An 18,934-nucleotide genomic window follows, 5' to 3' on the forward strand; every position below is an offset into this window, starting at 1 on the left:
CCCTATTACGACTATGTAGACGTTTTGTTGGGATATGCGCAAATTTTGGCAAGTCACGATCAGAATCTGTTGAGGTTGAAAAGATCGGAAAAGAAGAGGAGACGAAGATAAAGATGATTGAGAGAAGGGCTGATGACGTCATATCGTCATTTGGAGGCATAGTGGCAATTTTGATCACGACAAACATGGCCCTCTCGAATCAGCATAATGATGCATTAGCATACCAGAAAATGACTGTGAGAGAAAGTATAACAAGCGGCATTCAAATCATCAATTGAAGTATGCAAACATCGACCAGTACCTCCTCGACACCCTAAACAGAGTTCAACACTAATGTTCACTTCTTCTCATCCTTCAACTTTGCAATTCTTCCACTCTTCCGCGTCCCGGTCGTTGGCGGAGCCTTTTGCTTCGCAGGTGTCTTCGCAGGTGTCTTCGCAGGTGTCTTCGCAGGTGTCTTCGCAGGCGTCTTTGCAGGTTTCTTCGCAGGTGTCTTCGCAGGCGTCTTTGCAGGTTTCTTCGCAGGTGTCTTCGCAGGTGTCTTAGCCTGCGCCTTTGCTGCTGGCCTTTTCGCCGCTTTCTTCGTAGTCCTCTCCGGTGGACTTGGAGCCGCCGACCTTCGCGATTGGCTTTTGGTCGCTGCCGGAGGTGATGGCCTTGATCTTGACGAGGAGGATTGAGTCGCAGCAGCAGGTAATGGGTTGTCGTGGCGGACCGCTGGTGAAGCGGCTGCAATAAGTCCTGCTGACGTGGAATGTTTGGCGGCGTCTTCGAAATGCACCATATCATCATCTTCATCAACTTCTGGATCGATCGATGCGAATCTGGATGGTATCTCACTTTGACTGGGCTCAGGAGGTGCTTCATGCCTTCGCGGCTCCACTGCCTCAGCGAGTGGCTCTTCTTCATCCTCACGCGGCTGATCACCAATCGGCGGTATATGCTTCCTGAACTGGCGACGCTCGTTCCTCTCGTCCTGAAGCTGTCTATCAAGCTTGCGACTTTCTGCAACACGGTATTGTGTAGCGTCTACCGCAGGACTCACGTGCGGAGATAGGCCTTCTCGTATGGAGGGAAGCCAGTGCCCGGGAACTTTCCCTTGGGTTCTCACAGCCATTGCGCTGGGCGGCTGCTGTAGTGGAATAGTGTTACGGGGCCTTTGAGTCGTCTTCACGGCATTTGACGCACGTTCCTTTTCGCGACGCTCACGGATGTCCCTGGTGGTGATGAGCGGTCGAGGTGATCCATGCACTGGTACATCGTCGTTTTGAGAGACAACAGGAGTATGAATGTCATGACTGTTCAGATCCAGGTCGGATCTGTTCCCACGCGCAGTCTTCGGCCGTGGCGTGTCGACTTGTACATATGTAGAACCTTGGGCACGGCGAGGTGTAGGATTGAATGGACGGCCCACTGGCTGTTCGTCTTCTCCAGAAGGCATGTCTTCACTAGAAAGGTCTATGGGGCCCAGGCGTTGTGGCGAAGGCGTATCGTCGCTGCTGTAAGGACCGCCTCGACCACGACGAGGCGTCGGATTCGACGGCCGCGCCAGTGGTGAAGAGGAGTAATTGTTCAAAAAGCCTAGACTGGATGGACTTCCGCGACTCCCCCTACTCTGTTCCGATGACGGTAGTCTGAAGTCCTCGAAGTTGAGAGCGATATCGGGAGAAGTGGGCGAGGGCCGCTCTCGTACTGGGCTCATGTGCGTTGCTGTCGGGTTGTAGCCTAGCATGGCCATATCCGGCTCACCCTCTTGTTGTACTTCTTCCTCGTGAACGGGACTTTCCTCGGGCAGACTTCCAGAAGACGGAGATTGAATGACAATTTCAGGAACGTCCATCCTCCTTCTTACTCTCCTTCCAGCCACTCTTTCTCTCTCAAATGCTTCGTAATCATCCAAAAGCTTACGTTTAGCCATCCTAAAGGTAGTTTCACTCTCTGACAGAGTCAAATAAGTGCCGATCATCCGATCGACCTCACGGGCAATCTCCTTATAAAGATCCTCTGGCATCTCCTCCATCCGTTCTTCTAGGTCAGGCATGATCTGAAGTGTGCGAACAACATGGTAGACCGCCAGCCTGATCCTTTTGCGATTACATTCATTATGTTGGAAGAACCAACATAGGCCCGATGCTGCAGCTGCGCCTCCCGTGATTGCCAGCAAGATATCGCCGTAGCGCTGAAGAAACGATGGGAGTGTGGTCTCGCCAAAGAGGTATTGGGTCAGTGTCTTTGCGACCACATATGGCGGGGGTGTTGGACGAGGCATGTGAACTTGTCCAGGTAGCAACATAGTCGTAGTATCTGTAATCAGCGTGGACTTGGGCAATCGCGTGGCGCGCAAGGTCTGTGACGCTAAAGTGTAGTATCGCCTTCCAGCTGCCATTTGGACTACTTTCACTTTGAAGGTGGGAGCAAACAGTGAAGTTGGACAGAGTACGCAGGTTCCATTTCGTTGTTTAGAGAGGAAAGGCTCTTCAAACAAGAAGGCTCTCGGTCTTTGTATAAGCGACGAAGATGTACTCGCGGCGTCGTTGTTCAAGCTGAGAAGACAATGAACAAAGGACGTAATGATTCGAACAGTGTCGAAAGACTGCGTGTATTCGATGCGGATGGCGACGCTGAGTTTCTATATGGTCAACCTAGCGGTTCGGTCGAAGCGGCCAGTTTGAGCATATAGAAGCTCAATCTCGGCATCCGCACCGAACACACGCGCTGGCGATGGTGGCGTGAAGTGCGTAGTAGTTGCGTGCGAACAAAAAGGCTCACTGGACCCATCTGCTAACAACACCCAACGCTATGCGAAAGCCAGCTCACAACAGATGGGAAGATGTTCAGCTTCATCTTCTGGAGTAGTTAAGCCTCAGTGCCGCGGTCGATAGATTGCAAAAGCGTTGACGGTCAGTCTGCGGGATGTCAGCCGTGAACCGTCACCAGATAGGACGTATTGTCTTACCAATCCCTCATCTATTTACACCTCACCGTGTTCACCCGTCTCTATTGTTCATTTCTTTCTATCTCGCCTTCCACTATCCTCCCTCCTCCATCATCCTAAAACCCCTTAACCCTCCCCACCCCCGTCAGCGGAACCCCAACACCTCTCTCCCTGCCACCCTGCCCCTTCCCTTGACTCGACGGTCCCCCAAGCCCAATATCGCGCCCATACCCAGAGCCACCGCCATAAAGCTCGCGACTATCCCAATCCCTTCCTTTGAACGGCCTCGCATGACCAGATTGTTTGAGCCATTTCGCAAGCAAGATGCCGACAGTTGCCCAGGCTGCGGCGATGAGGAGGGCGAAGATGACGAAATACATCGTGAGAGGAGTAGACGGCGGCCGGAATGAGGACCTCGGGATGGTTGGTGTCTTGGTATCGATGGCGAGGCGGCGATCTGGTGAACTAGTAGTCTAGGCTGGACAGTTGGAATCAAAGGTAGGAGAAAGCTTCACGATCAAAGCATACCTATGTGTTGTCAAGAGAAAGGAAGCTGCGATGCCAACGCAGAAGCGGAGGTCATCGGCTGCACCTACTGGCGGCAGCGCTAAAGGTTGGGGTAAAGATGGGGTAAACAAAGCTTGTAGCTTCCTCCTATCCGAAGGCATGGATCGACATTTCAGCCCTCCTGGGTGCGCCATTGGCTGCGTGAGACAATATAAACCCCAAGACCCGAAATTAGGGAATAACGAAATCTAGGTGTTCAGATATGGACATGTAAAGACGTGGTAATGCAATGTATGGAGCGGAATGATGATAAAAACTGCTTCTTCTATCCACAAGTGCAGAATGCGCAATCAAAAGGGTATACACGCACATCGACTGCCCTCCCGCTCGCTGCACAGCAATCAAGCTCCACTACTTCCACTCCCACCAGTCCCCTCCTCCGCCTTCTTCTCCACCTCCTTCGTCTTCTTAAACCTTTCCTCCGCAGCCTTAGCCAGCACCTCCCTCCTACTCAACCCACCCGTCGCACTACTAACAACCGTCTCCCCCGTATCTTTCCCACCACTCCCCAGCGTAAACTCACCCCCAGTCCACCCCCCATGATCATGCACCTCCTCGGCCCCCTCATCCCCAGGATTATAAAACTCGTCGTTCCCCACACTCCTCCCACCACTCTTCCAATCATCGCGCGCAACCTCTCGTTCAATCTGCTTGCACAAGTTCCAGAAGTTGCGGTCGTGAGGGCCCCAGACATTATGCGCCAGCTCATGGCACAGCGTGTTCCTTATCGTCTTGTAATCGCGGTACCCGTCATAAGCATCTGTGCGGAGCCGCAACTCGATGACCTCGCCTTGGTTGCGGTTGAGGCCCAGTGTCCGACTCTCCATTGTGGTGTGCATGGCTGGATCCATCTCCGTGAGCAGCGGCACACTGAACTTGTGCGTGCGCATTGCTGCTTTGATCCCCGCGTCGTCTCGAAGTCGTTGAAGGAAACGCAACGAACGGTCTGGGTTCGGTAGATACGGTAGCGGCCGTAGTGTATGAAATGTGTATTTGGCCTCCTCTTGTATCTTCTTGTAATCGCGGTTGCGCGCTGGCAGGGCGGCTTTGATGGGACCGGGGCGCCGAGGCGCTGAGGCGGCGGATATGGTGTTGTTAAGGGAGGAGACGGCTTCGGTTGTGCTGCCCATGAGGGTAATCTTCTTTGCGACGAGCTCGGTGAGCGGTAGGGAGGGGTTCTTGAAGGGTGGCTTTTGGAGTCCGATCTTCCCTCCTACGAGGAACTTTTGGTTTGACGGCGGTATTGACAGGTCGTTTGCGACGCGTTCGGAGAGGTCGGAGATTGTGGCATCTTGGGCGAAGGTTAGGGCAATTGCTTTGCCGTGGTGTGTGAGGTTTATTTCGATGCCGGAGCTGGAGGGTGGAGGCGCAGATGTAGTGTCGGCTTCTGTCATCGTGGAAGCGCTGTAGGTGGTGGCGAGAGGGTGTCGAGTCGGTGCAGAGGGTTGGATGATTCCTAGGCGCGATCTAGTATACGGAGTGAGTGATGAGGTTAGTGGTGATTAAGATATAAAGCTTCGCAGCATGTGGCCGAGCTCTAGCCATGCGTTGTTTCGGTGACGTTCTGCAAGGCTTCCACGAGATGATGGGGTCGCCATCGGAATTTGTCATCACTAAACTCCGATGCTCAGCCATGCTGTTGACTATTCACCACCATCGCCATCGGGCCGTTGAGCACATTCGCAGATCTTGGTAACCAGGGAATCTCACCTGGGCACTCGCTTGTTCCCGTGCTCACTGATCAATAATCGTTACATCTGCTACTTAAATTCAACGTCGCCGGGTATCAATAAAGCGTGTACTAGAAACATACGCTGGCAATGCCTGGGCTATAACCCAGTATAAGCCATCGACACCACCTGCATTACGGCCAACTGGAATACTAATCCAGTTTTGACTCTTCCTCCACCTTCTTCTTCTCCTCTTCTTCCTTCTTCTTGCGCTCTTCTTCTTCCTTCTTCAGCGTTTCCTCATTCTTGACCCATTCTTTGACATCAGGATCCCAGCGGTGTCTACGCGTCGTTAGTCATGACTTGCCCATGTATGAAAGTAAACCCTCTTACCCGTGGAAGTTCGTCTCTATCAGGGCCTTCTCCTTGTACTCGTCCACGAGTATCTTGTCGTAGTTGTACGGCACTTTTGCCGGGACGCCCTCAAACATAGTCTCCCGCATGGGATACAGCTCCGATGTGTCATACCGGTGGTAGTTCTTGCAAACCCACTGCCCCGGGTTCTTGTCTGGATGTGTCTCGCTCAATCCGGTGATGTCGATGAACAGGCCGTTGCGCAGGTCGATCCATCGCGCATCGATAATGTTCATGCCATCGCCACGCTCGCGCTCCCAGATCCACGGGTTGACGTCGAGGAGGTATTCGCGCTGGACGGCGCCGTCGTAGGAAGTGTAATGGTATCGGGTCTGGTTGTGTACTGCGCCGAGGTGTTGGAGTGTGCTGTCGGACACCTGAGTGTCGAGATCGAAGTCCCATGGAAGACGCTGCACATGCATTAGACTTGTCGCCAATATTTGGAGGAGAAGACTCACCTTTCCATTCCACCACCAACCGAGCAACGTCCCGTGTGCTATCCAGGTATCGAGTTCGTTTTCGCGGAAGAAGTTCAGGTAAGCGCGGACCATGTGCGATTGCGTATCCGTTCGCTCTTCGTCGGAGACGATGCCCTTGAAAAAGCGCTTGTCATAGTGGCCGAGCGTAATACTGCCTCTGGAGGGGTGTCAGCGAACATGCTACAGGCTGCAATGACATCGCAAGGTGCAAGGCTATGATGACTTACCCGGGCTCATGAAAGTACTTGGTATCAGGCTTCTTCTTACCTTTCCTGCTTTCAATACGATCGGCCAAGTTGTCTCCTCCTTGATGTCTGTTGAGTGGCGTCGGTGTGGCTAGTGAAGAGGCGAAGAGTGTCGCGGTTGCAAAGGCGGCAGCGCATTTCAGTAACCGCATGGCTGAGGCGAGGACTCCACTTCAGGCTTCCAATCCAGATAGGTATACCGTCTCAAAGACGACGAGACGAAAGGGCGCCAACAGTAACGAACACTTGCCGTATGATGTTATTATGATCGTCCAAAACTCCAAGGTAAAACCGAGCAAAGGTAAGCGCAGCGTTTCGGGAAGGTGATCGCGTGCTCAAAGTTCCGATCGACAGCCGTGGGGCAGGGAAGGCGCGTATAACGTCAGTGAAGAAGAAGCAACCGCAGGCGGGACAGAGAAGATAAGAGAAGCGCAATGGGGGCCAACCATGCGGTCACAGCGTGCGGGAGGGGAGTCAAAAGGCTTCATGACGCGCACGCGACAGGTTGCCAGCCTGAGCCTGTGCCTGGAGCCGCCCACTTGCTCCTCCACAGTAGCCTTGTGCTACGTAAACTCATTCGCGCTCGCATTCCCCTTGCTGGTTACAGGTGTGCCGCTTTTCCGGGGTATCATGGGTATCTGGCGAGCTTGACAGGAGACGTCGTCCAGTGACACGCGGCGTTGCGTGGTTAAGCTTTCCAAGTTTTGGCTTTGGGCGGGTTTCGGATGGCGGCTGCAGTTTGCCGGCCGTTGTCGCCGTTGGTATGGCGTGGCGGCGGCAGCTGTGGCTGGTGAGTCTTTGCGCCGAACAAATTAGATGGCCTGGCGACTCCATTTCGCGAAGATCCTTCGTCACTGTCCTTTCTGACAACTGAAGCCGTCGTGCAGGACCTACGTATGCCAATAACGAAGTCGCATGCGCAGTTACTGGAAGCGGGAAAGCATTCTTCGCTAGGCGCATTTACACAGGTGGCCTCGTCAGCATCTGCGCTTTAAATACGATTGTACGAATCCTTCGCGAACTACCTGCAGACATGGGTAAACATAGTTCCCTAGGCTCGTACATTGTTCCACCAACGCGTACACGTTTGACGCCACAGTTTCGTAGGCGCGTACAATCTCCCCAGGTGCGAGGATACATGGTCCGGAAGTGCGGTTCGCCAATCTGCTTTACCCCGAAATGCAAGGCTGCGGTACGATGTAAATTGAGATGACACACGGGCCATCCGTATGACTATAATAGAAGACTGTGCCGCTCCAACTAGGCTATGGTTGTACTTCCATCGTTATACTCACAGTCACTTGCAGCATGGTTCAGCGCACGATGACAGACTATGCACGCATGTGTGTTATTACATTTCCAGACTTTTCGCTATGCCTACAGCAACTCGCTGACCCTTGAGCAAACGCTGGACCCATTCGAACCTTTGTACGCCGTGAGATTGTATAACATCCGTCTATGAGACATCCATCGCTTCCGCGCCGTTGGGGATCGCAAAGGAGACGGCGCCCGCATCGCCGATCAAACGCTGTTCCGAGTCGGAGACGAACTATTCGTGGTATTAGCAAGGTTTGATAGGTCGTAGTATGAGAACTGACCTTGACACTTCTTGTGGGGTCGTAGAAGAGCGCAAAGCTTCGCTGCACGTCTTCGATAGTGACCTCTGGCCCGTTCCTCTTCTTGCGTATTAGGTCAGAAGTCGTGATGAGATTGCTCGCGTATCGCAATCCGGTCTCCTGCCCAATCTTTGTGAGCAGCGCCAAAGCATCCGGAGACACGTCGACCTCCTCCTCTTGCGCTCGTATCGAAATAATCTGCTGCATCTCCTCCGCATTATATGCGTGGGTGCTGACAATGACCACACGATCTAAGAAGTCGAGTGGCAGTCCGTGCGGTGACCTGTAGTCTGTTCCCCGTATCTGTGTGTTTCCTCTGTTGCTAGCCATGATGACAATCGGTGCCAGCTCGTCCTCAAGCGCGCGGTTGACAAACGAGAAGCATTCAATGTCGAGCATGTGGACCTCGTCGATGAACAGAACACCCGGCACGATGGTCGCCTTGCCCTCCTCTTTCCACTCTGCGACCTTGGTGTTGATCTGGTCTCGCACCTCGCTGCGGATCTCGCCTGTGTCACCAGAGAAGAGCGCTAGGAAGCCCTGGGTCCGCGAGTTGATCACATCAATCTCGTGCAAGCTGACCGTGTGTACCACCTCGCGCCGTTGTTGCAGCTCGCCTTCGGGACATTGTACGAATTTGGTGTCGATGCCCATCGCGTCGTAGTCTCGGGAGCGCGTGTACGAGCGGCCGAGCTTGGTGATCTTGCCCGAGGCCTTGTCGATGGAGATGATGTCGCCGGCCATGACCTTTTCCTTGGTCATTGCGTCGATCATCTTGGTGCCCATGTCGTAGACGGTCTCCATGTCGGTCGTCTTGATGGTGAGTTTACCCTGCTTGTTGCTCTAATCACAGTCAGCATCGTTCCGTTGCGCAATCAAACTCGTACTCACGCCTGTGACGCTGCGGTCAATCTGTATCTCGACCACCTCGCCCTCAATGACCTCGCTCTCCTCTGTTATCCGCACGCCAATCGACTTTCGGAAGGCCTGTGTGAGCGCCTCGGTCTTGGACATCTCCAGCGAGAAGATCTCGGACGAGGCGAGCATGGTGAAGGGCACGTCGGGGCCCAGCGACTGCGCCATTCCCATTGCGATGGCCGTCTTTCCTGTGCTGGGCGGGCCTGCAATCAGAACTGCGCGACCGGCAATCTTGCCATCTCGTGCCATCTTGAGTATAACGGCTGCCGCCTTACGTGCCTTCTCCTGGCCGACGAGGCCCTGCGACGACACCTTGGGCTCGAGCGTGTCATCATCGACGCCGAGACCGCGGATGTGAGAATGCGCCGCGATGAGATTGAGGCCGCGGAGCTCCTTGCTCTCGGCGATGGTGGTGATGGGCTACGTGTCGTTAGTCACATGATCTTCAAGTCACGTCCTTCACTTACCATGGCCATGATGATGTGCGGTGTGGTAATTTAGGCGGCGGTATGCGACAGCGACATTTCGCGGACGCGCAGAGGAAGCTCCAGTTAAGACGCACGGGCCCGCTTATCGGCCGTTTGCTATTTAGTTCCATTGGGCGCGTCGACGCGACTGCCCCCTCGACCCTTGGAACGACCGCCTCCCCGACCTATCACTTGCCAGCTGGCCGTAATCCCCAAGGCAGCTAGCAAATTCCCTACGCACTATTTAAACTCTCCAATTTTCCTTCTTTATCCTGTTTCTCCTTTTCCTCAAGCCATCGCGCTGCTCCTGCCCTCAATCTCATTGGTTGCGTGCAGTAGCGGCTCCCGCGCTCGACCCTCCCACCTCACCTCGTACACCGCGAGATGTCCGGCCGACCCCAAGTCCCCAGCATCTCAACAAGTGTTGGCAATCGCGCCTTCACTGACAGGTATGTTGTCCCCTGCCCCTCACTCCCATCCGTCTACGCAGTCTTGCCACTGCCCCTCTCACCCACGGTCCGTCATTCTAGCTCAGAGGACAAAAAGCAAGCACTTGAGCTGGCTACATTCATTACCCCACCAAGAGTGCACTTCGCATAGCGCGTTGAAATCACAGACATCAGGCTCTCGCCGTCTTATCTCCTGCGCTTGCTATCTGAGACACGCTACGATGAAGCTCGCGTTCTCTCAGTTGCACTCAAAATATCAAGATAGTCCTGGAGGCATTTGTTACTCCTGTCTTAAAGCTGCAACACTCACTGTCTCTAACTCCAGGACATATTCTGGTATTTGGAGGACAATGTAGCAACACGAACTTCATCGTAGGGGGACCGTGCAGAGGCACCTTCACCTGCCAAGACCCCAGTCCGGTGTAGTGTATATACTAACATATGGTATAGTCCACGTACTCAAACCCCAACTGCATACTCGCCCGCGCTCAGCGATTCAATGAGCTCGCGCGTTTGGAAACGTCCGCTGGAGCCTCAAGCCCGTGGCGAGAGCCCTCCAGACAAGCGAAGTCGTCCGCCAGACTCGCGGTCGGCGTTACAAGATAGGGTCAGATATAATTCCCTCCCTCCAATAATGTTTGCTGACATATAATAGTACGCCAACTCAGCAGTCTCCAGGATCCCGAGCCCTCCAGCATCTAGAAAGAACTCTTTTGCTGGATTAATCAATGTACCTACCGGCCCGAGACTAGCTTCTGACTACCGCAGGCCGCGTCAGAATGTGCGAGTTCTTTCACCCAGTAGTTTAAGCAGTGGAGCATCGACGCCTACGCATCATGCCCCTCCTGCACCTTCGATGCTGCCAACACCAGATCCAAGTGTCCTTCACCAACAGGATGTGACTAGTGCCCCCACGAGCAATACCCCCTTCACCATGCACTCTTTACGCAAGCTGAAAGATAGGAAGAGAGCTCTTGCGCAGCAGACTACCATCACTGTCAGCACGTCTGTTGACGTTAAGCTCAAGACTCAGGCATTGGACATTGCGAACCTTAAGAAGGAGCGTGATGATATCAAGAGGGAGCTACTTGAACTTAACAAGACGCGAGAGGAGGAGCATAATGGTCTCACGAACCGGCTGGTGCAGGTGGAGGGATTGTCTACACGCGTTGATAGCCTCACGAACAAAACAGAGACCCTCAACATTGTCAACGCAGCCGCCAAGCCTTTAGCAACACGATTAGAAGCACTAGAGGTTTCGGCTGCCGAACTTCCAAGCTTACGGCAGGAGTTGCAGGACCTGAAAACTGTGCCAGAACGCCTAGCTGCAGTAGAGAGCAAGCGAACTACTCATCAGGCGGGACCAGAGTCAAACGGTTCTGACACCCTAGGGAACTTGCAGCTAAAGCCGCTATCCGATAGGCTCGAAGGTCTTAGAACTACGTCTTCACAGCAGGCGAATCTTATTACGGAGCTGAAGATGGCGACAGCACTACAGAAGACTGAGATTGAAAGTCTAAAGACGTGGAAAAACGCGCAGCCTACACCACTATCCGAACACACTGTCAGAGAGCTTATCACGGCCGAGACCAGAGCAACAGCCAAGAACCTAAACGACAAAATCAAGGATGTGAACAGTCGGCTTTCCGAACGCATCACCAACCACCAGGACTTGATTCACGCCTTCCAGACTTTCAAAGAGACCGTTGAGAGTAAGAACCTCTCTGATCAACTCAACGCTTTGAGCGACAAGATCAAGGATGTTGAGGGAAACGGCGACAGAACGTACGCAAAGGCCAACCGTTTGCAGAAGCAGATAGAGGACCTAGAAGACGAGTTCAACCCAGACCGTGTCGACAGACTGAAGGAGTTGGCAGAGAAGGTAGAGAAGCTCAGAAACAGAGTGGATAAATACCGCGATGCGCTCAGCGAAGACAGAGAGGAAGTGGAGATTGTGCGAGAGGGCCTGAAGGACCTCCGGGAAGAATCAAGGGGCCTGAAGGAAAAGACAAAGAGTACACAAAAGGATCTCAGCAGCCTCCAAGGAGATTTCGACGATCTTGAGAAAGACATCCTTGAGTACATTGGACCTATCAAGGGGGACTACGAGAAGACAAACTTTACCCTGTCGCAAAGGATCGCGAACCTGCAGGGCACTGTAACCCAAGCCGAGTTGGGAAGGCTCCCTGCTCGCCTCAGTGAGCTGGATAAATCTGCACGTCTGTCAGAGAAGCTTCTGGGCCGCGTCGATGAACTGGAAAAAGCTCCACGGGGTCCTCACTTTAAGAAGGTCGGGACAACTGTTGCGACTTATTCTCCTGCTCCAATCACCCCACCTGTGACCAATGCAGACACCGAGGTCTCAAATCTCAAGAAATCGCTGCAAGAGCTTCGCAAAGTTGTGGAAGGCACCGGTGGCTTGACGACCCAGGCTCAGGCAATCTTCGAGCGACTGAACAACATGGAAGCCACTCTGGCCAGCGCTCGACCGCTCGACAGTGTGGAGCAGAGTGTGGAGACAATAGAGACGACCATGGACAAGACCTCAGTCAAGACGCTGGAAAAGGCGGCGGAAAAGAAGGTCAAATCTCTGATAACGAGCGAGCGCAAGGCTATAGAGAGGAATGTCGAGGAAGTGGACACCCGACTCTCCCAAGAGATCCAGGATCTTCGCAAACTAACGGAAACTCGTATGGAAGCGATGCAAGCTCTCCGCAATCGATCGCGTGAACCCGATTTCGCGGCGTCGTCAGCTGATGCGAGAACAGCGCCGTCCGAGATGAGCGATCTCAACACCATCACAGAGGATATTGAAACGCTGTTCAAGGAACTCGAGACTGCAAATGCCACTATCTCGGCTGTACAGGACGTCGCCCCCACCCTCTTCAACGAACAATTCGACCCACTCAAGCGCAAGGTTGAAGAGCAGCTCAGTACCGTCACTGCTACAATGGAAACCCATGCCCGCAATCTATCAGCTTTGATGGAACAAGTATCGAAGTCGCCTACACAACAGAATGGCTTAGGCCAAGCCCAACAAGCCCAGCTCAATACCATGTTGGCAGAAGTAGCGTCATTGAAGACGGACTTTGCGACTCTGCGATCGTCTCTGTCGACCAAGGCCGACTCTGCATCGGTGGAGAAAGACCTGGATACTTTCACCTCCGCAATACGCAACATAGAGAGCCGATACGAGAACATCAGCACCGACACCATGTATCAGGGCATGGTCCGCTGGTTTACCGAAATGTACCCCGGTCTGCCACGACTCCAGGAAGACATCCACCGAGTGCAGAACTGGATAGCGAATCGCGCGAACGTTCTCGACCGCTTGGACCAAGACGCTACTCAACTGCATGGTCTTGTGAACATCGCTCCGCACTTGCACGAGATTGCCAACATGAGTCCGCAATTGAAACAAGTGGCCACCGATGCTGCTCAACTCCAGTCGGCTATCCAGGCTCATGGCGAGATGTCGAGTGCGTTGACCAGAATTGACCAAGCTAGCTCTGATGCCAGCCTGGCAATCTCCAAGGCTGAGGAGGCAATGCGTGCAGCTAGTAAGGCTGAGCAAGCCAGCTCTGATGCACAAACCGCGAGCGACAAGGCCGATCAAGCCAGCTCTGATGCAAGAGCCGCGAGCGACAAGGCTGAGGAGGCCATGCGTGCAGCTAGCAAGGCCGAGCAAGCCAGTTCTGATGCAAGAACCGCGAGCGACAAGGCTGAGGAGGTTATGCGTGCAGCTAGCAAGGCTGAGCAAGCCAGCTCTGATGCACAAACTGCGAGCGACAAGGCCGATCAAGCCAGCTCTGACGCAAAAGCCGCGAGCGACAGGGCCGACCAGATTGAGCAACAGCTTAATGAGCAGATCAAGACGATCGAGAACATCAAGGGCTCAGTGTCTGGATTACAAAATTCTTTGCGGAATCTGCACTCGGCCACATCACCCTTCGTCAAAGCGGAGGCTCTTGACGCCCTGCAGGCAACTGTCAAGACACTGCAGACCCAAATAGGTCAGGAAAAGCAAGAACGCTTGACCAGCACAGGAGAGCTTCGCACTGCCATCGACGCTGAACGTACCACACGCGTTGACGAGCAGGCTAAGACCAGAAAGTCCATCCAAGACCTGAGGCAAGCGATCGATGTGGGCAAGATCAGGAAGTCTATTCAAGACCTGAAGCAAGCAATGGATGTGGACAGGGCCACTTTCGCAAAAGCTGACGTAGTGACTGCATTGGAGGGTACACTGCGAGCCTTCCAATCCGAGATCAGCGACACTCAAACGGCGAATTCCGAGGCCATTCAAAACTTGCGTTCAGCATTCGACACCGACTGCAGCAAGCGCGACACCACGGAGGGCTATCTCCAAAAGTCCATCAAGGAGCTGGCTCAGACGCCTGCCCGAGCGCCTACCCCAGACAATGTCCCCTTCGATAACTTCAAGCGTGTCGTGGTGGGCAAGCTTGCCTCTGAGAAGAAAGCACGTACAGATTTCGAGGAGAACTTGAAATCATCTTTCGGCATGGTTGAGGGCAAGATCACAGCTCTACGGCAGGATACAGCGAAGTACAACAACGAGGTGAAACGAGTCTCAAGCGACCATGACACCGCAAAGCAAGGGATCTATGACCAGCTCGCCGACATCAACACGGCGGCCGCCGAGCTGCGGGAAGCTTACGACAACACGGTGAAGACGTACATTGAGCCTAACAGCGAGTTCTTCGGCTTGATCGGTACAGCTTTCGTGGTTCTCTCGCAACTTCAACAAGTCGTCGAGAGCCTCAACCAGAACCTTCCAGTCGCTCCGTTGAGGCTGGAATGGGACTACTATCTCCCCAGCCATGGCCAGCCCTCCACCAACGGCGAACCCAGCAACTCCAAAGGAAAGGGCAAGAGCAAGCAGTAAGCTGCCCCCTTATCGCTCGACCAACGTACACAAAGTCCGACAACATTCTTTTCCTGGGCCCTGTCCCCTTGTCAACCCTTTTACTACTGTGTTACCACCCCCGGCCCGAACAAAAGTGCGCATCGACCTGGCGTTTTTTATCGGCGGATACTGTGAGCATTTTCATGCATGATACCCCTCTATAGCCTGTGGCGGCTCATTTCTTTGTGTCTCGATCTTTGCGTATTGCGAGTTTGATGAAGTGTGTTCTTTTACCTTCTCGTTCTCAGCGGTGTCCAAATACTACTGTGTTTATGTATGTAAGTCCCATTGAAGTTGGGCGTTTCGATTGTGTAAAAGTCCTAGTTATCTGGGCGATTTGGTGGATATGGGGGTTTGATGTTAGGTCGTGAACCTGATCGGATGTGTGGAAGGTGCGGATGGTGGAAATTCTGATGGAGAGAGCTGGTGGTGGGCGTGGATGTGGAAAAGGAGAGGATTTGGCGTTTGTACTGGTAATGCGAGTGTACGATAAAATGCGGAAAGGTTTAAAGATTGTTGTGCCAGTGCTACGATTACGCTTGTTTCGTTGTATATTATACTCCAGCCCGAAGGCATGCACCTGCCATGTCGCGTTTTGTGTTAATATAGGCTGCGGAGTACAACTTGCACAGAAAGCAAAAGCAGAGCGCCTTCGCATGCTTTATACGTGGTGCTGTGCCCCAGGACCGCCCCTTGTGGCGCTTTCTAACCAAGGGACTAGTCTCTTTCTCATCCCTTCCAATTTTTAATGAGCGGATCCAGTCACCGTGTATGTCGTGTGTATTGCGGGCGTCGTGAGTGGCTCGTCATTTATGGGTCATCGTGGTACCATGGAATGGTCTGGGCTACCATACTTGAGTATGAAGACGGCCATTCCGACGAACAGCCCTGGCAAACCATTGTTATCGACTTACCAACCCACCAACGTACACACCCAAAGTCCGTCGCGAAAAGACTTCGAATTCGAGCGCGAGCCCACAAGATCACCATGGGATGGGATGGGACCAGATTTCGTCTAACGGACTGGCCTTGGCTATAAGTACCAGAGCGTTGATCATCTACTACACATATCCCGCAGTCATCTATATCTCTCTAAAAGCCATCGTTCCACAAATCACTCTGCCTCCTTCACACGCGCACATTCAAAACTAGGTTATCATGACATTATCGATTTTGGCTTCATGAATTCATACAATACAGTACGAATGATACTTTTCCTCGTCTCATCCCCTTAGCTCCTTCGTTTAGCAACTCCAGTACGCCCAACAGTCCCCCTATCCAATTATGTATACAGAATCCCAATCCAGTAACAAGAAGGAAGAAGGAAAAGGAACAAGAGTCCAGTCCAACCTCATGGGGTATCAGAATTTGCTTTCAAATCAACCAAATGAAAACCACCCGCTAATGTAGACAAATGATAAACGCCAACAAGGAATTGGTGTATGTCGCCATCCCACGCACATGTCAACCCCCAACTTTTTCTCTTCTTACTCGGGCCTCTCAAGATTAACCCTCAACCCATACTTCAACCCCTCAATCTCGCAATACTCGGCCAAGAACCTCAGTCCAAATCGTACAGCTTGGATAGGCGTGGTATCGGCGCCCAGCGGCAAAAAGTACGGGCCTGACATCTTTGCGCCGCTCAGTTTCTCCGGTTCGCGGGCTAGTCTCGCATTCGACTCGCGGGCTGCATACGTCTTCTTGTATATCGATTGCAGATCCTCAATCGGCAGCGCAATCCGCGCGTCTTGATAATGGCGATGCATTTTAATCGTGTGATCAGAAAGAAGTGCAAAGTTCTCCGCGAGCGAGTTATGCTGGCGGGACGCTTCAGCCGTATTACCACCACTATGACCCATGCCATCTTGCGGTGAGTCGTGCGTTTTAGGGTTGTTGCAGCGCTGGGAGACGTGTGTGCAGATTGCGGCGGCGATTACGGAGCTGAGGTAAGAGCGGAGGCCGTCGAGGTGTTGAAGGTCTTTTGTACTGCGCGAGTAGGAGAGGCAGAGGGGGAGGAGCGTTTTCCAGGTTTGTTCTACTTCGCCGGGGCGGCCGCGCATGTGGAGGGAGAGGTCTTGGGCGAAGTAGGCGGCCATGTAGGCGCTGGGGGGTGTTAGTGGGGTTCGTAATGTAGAGTTGAGTGCTGGGTCTTGGACTTACAGGATACACTCAAGGTTAGTAACTGCAGCCCTTTTCTCGTCCTGTTTCGAAATCTTGCCGCTGGTGAGGATCTTGGTGGCTTCGTGCTTAAGGGCTCTACCCATTTGATTCCACCTTGCCGACGTATGCCCAAGCAGCGAGATGTCTGCCTGCTTCTTATTGTTAAGAGGAGCAGATGTAGGCTTCACGCCGGCTGGGGTTGCGCCAGACCGACCGGGCGTTGCGTCGTTGCTCTCGGAAGACTGAGTTCGTAACATGTTGACTGACTTGAGGTCCTTCTTAGGGGTTGCGTATTGTGCCTGACTGTTTTGGAGAGGGGTAATGGGCCGGTCTTGAGTTGAGCCTGCTCTGGGTCGCTTAGTGGGCGGTACCGCCAATGTCGACTCCTCTTCCGCGCGCGGCCGCTTCTCTGGTACTTTTGATGGCGTTGTAGTCTGTCGTGCAGCGACCTTGGGAATTGCCTTCTTCTTAATGACAGGCGGATCCGTGACCTTGGGCTGCGTGTCTGCCATTTGAGTCGCCTTGGAAGTATCGTTGCGCTCCTTCTTCTCGGCATTCGCTCGTTTCGATGGTAGGCGGAGAATCTGGCCAACGACAGGCGCCTTGGTCTTTGAGAATTTCAGCTTAACTACCATACTAGAATCTGTTTGTTCGACTTGACTGACTGGTTCGGGGTTGGGCGATTTGCCGTTGCCGTTGATGGAAACTGAGCGCGCTCGGTTCTCTGACTTTGGTGTACCGTTGGACTGTTGAGATCCGCTGGGTGGCACAGCAAGTGTCTGACTCTTGCGATCTGAAGATGACACAGATGCGTCGGAATCTGTGCGCTTCCGCTGTACTTCCATTCTGTCGAGCTCGGCCTGTATGTTTGATGGGAGGGTGGGGGATAAAATGTTCGGAAGGCCGTATGGGTTGCCCATTGGTTCGTGTACTGGCGAGAGCAGCGGAGGTAGGCCGTGTGGTGTTGAGTTGGAAGGGTCCGACTTCTCAATCTTGCCCTTGGAACTCGTAGTCTCGCTCTTGGTTGTGGAAGGGGCTCGCGGCCGATTTGAAGAAGGGGCGCCTCTGTCGGCTTTCCGGACGGGATGCTCGTCGCGTGTAGTACCAGAGGATCTGTTACTGTCAGTAATTGAACAAAATATAGAGCGGCGTACCCACGACTTCGGCGACTTGGGCTCGGTCTTTTGGGACGGCGCAGACAGTTTTTCAGACTTGCTAGCCCCATTCGCCTGTTTCTTGTCTGACACAGAACTGGGCGAGCTGATCTTGACGCTGGGAGTGGTGGGACCGTTCGCTTGCTTGACCTTGAAGGCTGAGAGGTTGGGTTTCTTCTTCGCTGGCTGGCCATTCGCGGCCTGGGAGCGTGGCGGTTCAGGCTCGGGCTCGTCGTCTTCTCCCGCCTGCAGCTCGAAGCAATCCTGACACGGCTCCCGATATAGATATGTCCTGTACTGCAGGTGCTCCTCCTCCGACTTGAACAGCCTTCCCAGCTTCCAGGCGTTGGCTTGTTGTTGTGAGTAGTACCGGTACGGATGTAAGGATGGGGTGGAAAGTATATATGGTGTGCGCGGGACCGCCGTCTTTATGCGCTTGAAGATGCTGTCGAGGGCGTCGAGCTCGCCTTGGTCGTCGGCGGAAAGCTGCTTGCGCTTGAGGGATCGCGTCGTATCCACGATGGGCTCAGGTTGGTCTGGGCCCGACATGGCGTGTTACCTCAGGGTCTCGAGGGTGCAGTCGGTCGCGTATAGCAGCGGTGTCGCGGGCCGACGGCGGTAGGTGCAGTGGAACGACGTGTGGAGGTGGAGGAGCATTAGGTGAGGCGCTCGAGCGGGGATGGGGTTATGGCAGCGCCGTGGACGCGGTGTGAGGGCGGAATCGAGTCGGGACGCGCGTGGACAATAGCAGGGCGACAATCGCTTTCTCTTCACATGTCGTCAGTACAATAGACCCACGTGAGCGCGCATGTGGATAGCGCGGGCTCTCCTCTCTCACTCACCCAGACTACGGGCGCTGCTACCTCTGGTTGCTCGGGCGGGAATGGGACATCGCTCGCGCGCCGTATCTATGATAGCGCAGCGACTCGGTGC

At 53.7% G+C, this 18,934-nt stretch overlaps 6 protein-coding genes across 6 annotated transcripts; 1 reads left to right on the forward strand and 5 right to left on the reverse strand.

Moving 5' to 3' along the window:
• Positions 1-337: 337 nt before the first annotated feature.
• On the reverse strand, positions 338-2,041 carry J4E78_007123 (uncharacterized protein; the record flags this gene model as incomplete). Its single annotated transcript, XM_049367731.1, has 1 exon — positions 338-2,041. The coding sequence occupies one exon, from the start codon at positions 2,039-2,041 to the stop codon at positions 338-340; it is 1,704 nt and encodes a 567-aa protein (XP_049220701.1).
• Positions 2,042-3,843: 1,802 nt separating this feature from the next.
• J4E78_007124 (uncharacterized protein) lies at positions 3,844-4,896 on the reverse strand (the record flags this gene model as incomplete). Its single annotated transcript, XM_049367732.1, has 1 exon — positions 3,844-4,896. One exon carries the CDS (start codon positions 4,894-4,896, stop codon positions 3,844-3,846), a length of 1,053 nt encoding a protein of 350 aa, XP_049220702.1.
• A 488-nt stretch (positions 4,897-5,384) lies between these two features.
• On the reverse strand, positions 5,385-6,462 carry J4E78_007125 (uncharacterized protein; the record flags this gene model as incomplete). The annotated part of the gene is made up of 4 exons (XM_049367733.1): positions 5,385-5,514; positions 5,566-5,996; positions 6,045-6,222; positions 6,293-6,462. 4 exons carry the CDS (start codon positions 6,460-6,462, stop codon positions 5,385-5,387), a joined length of 909 nt encoding a protein of 302 aa, XP_049220703.1.
• Positions 6,463-7,766: 1,304 nt separating this feature from the next.
• Positions 7,767-9,320, reverse strand: RVB2 (RuvB-like protein 2; the record flags this gene model as incomplete). The annotated part of the gene is made up of 4 exons (XM_049367734.1): positions 7,767-7,859; positions 7,909-8,769; positions 8,818-9,264; positions 9,312-9,320. 4 exons carry the CDS (start codon positions 9,318-9,320, stop codon positions 7,767-7,769), a joined length of 1,410 nt encoding a protein of 469 aa, XP_049220704.1.
• A 1,374-nt stretch (positions 9,321-10,694) lies between these two features.
• Positions 10,695-14,666, forward strand: J4E78_007127 (uncharacterized protein; the record flags this gene model as incomplete). The annotated part of the gene is made up of 1 exon (XM_049367735.1): positions 10,695-14,666. The coding sequence occupies one exon, from the start codon at positions 10,695-10,697 to the stop codon at positions 14,664-14,666; it is 3,972 nt and encodes a 1,323-aa protein (XP_049220705.1).
• Positions 14,667-16,174: 1,508 nt separating this feature from the next.
• On the reverse strand, positions 16,175-18,550 carry J4E78_007128 (uncharacterized protein; the record flags this gene model as incomplete). The annotated part of the gene is made up of 3 exons (XM_049367736.1): positions 16,175-16,790; positions 16,848-17,960; positions 18,006-18,550. 3 exons carry the CDS (start codon positions 18,548-18,550, stop codon positions 16,175-16,177), a joined length of 2,274 nt encoding a protein of 757 aa, XP_049220706.1.
• Between the last annotated feature and the right edge of the window lie 384 nt (positions 18,551-18,934).

The sequence above is a fragment of the Alternaria triticimaculans genome (genome assembly GCF_023758025.1).
Source record: "Alternaria triticimaculans strain BMP 0046 chromosome Unknown scaffold_10, whole genome shotgun sequence".
NCBI lineage: Eukaryota > Fungi > Ascomycota > Dothideomycetes > Pleosporales > Pleosporaceae > Alternaria > Alternaria triticimaculans.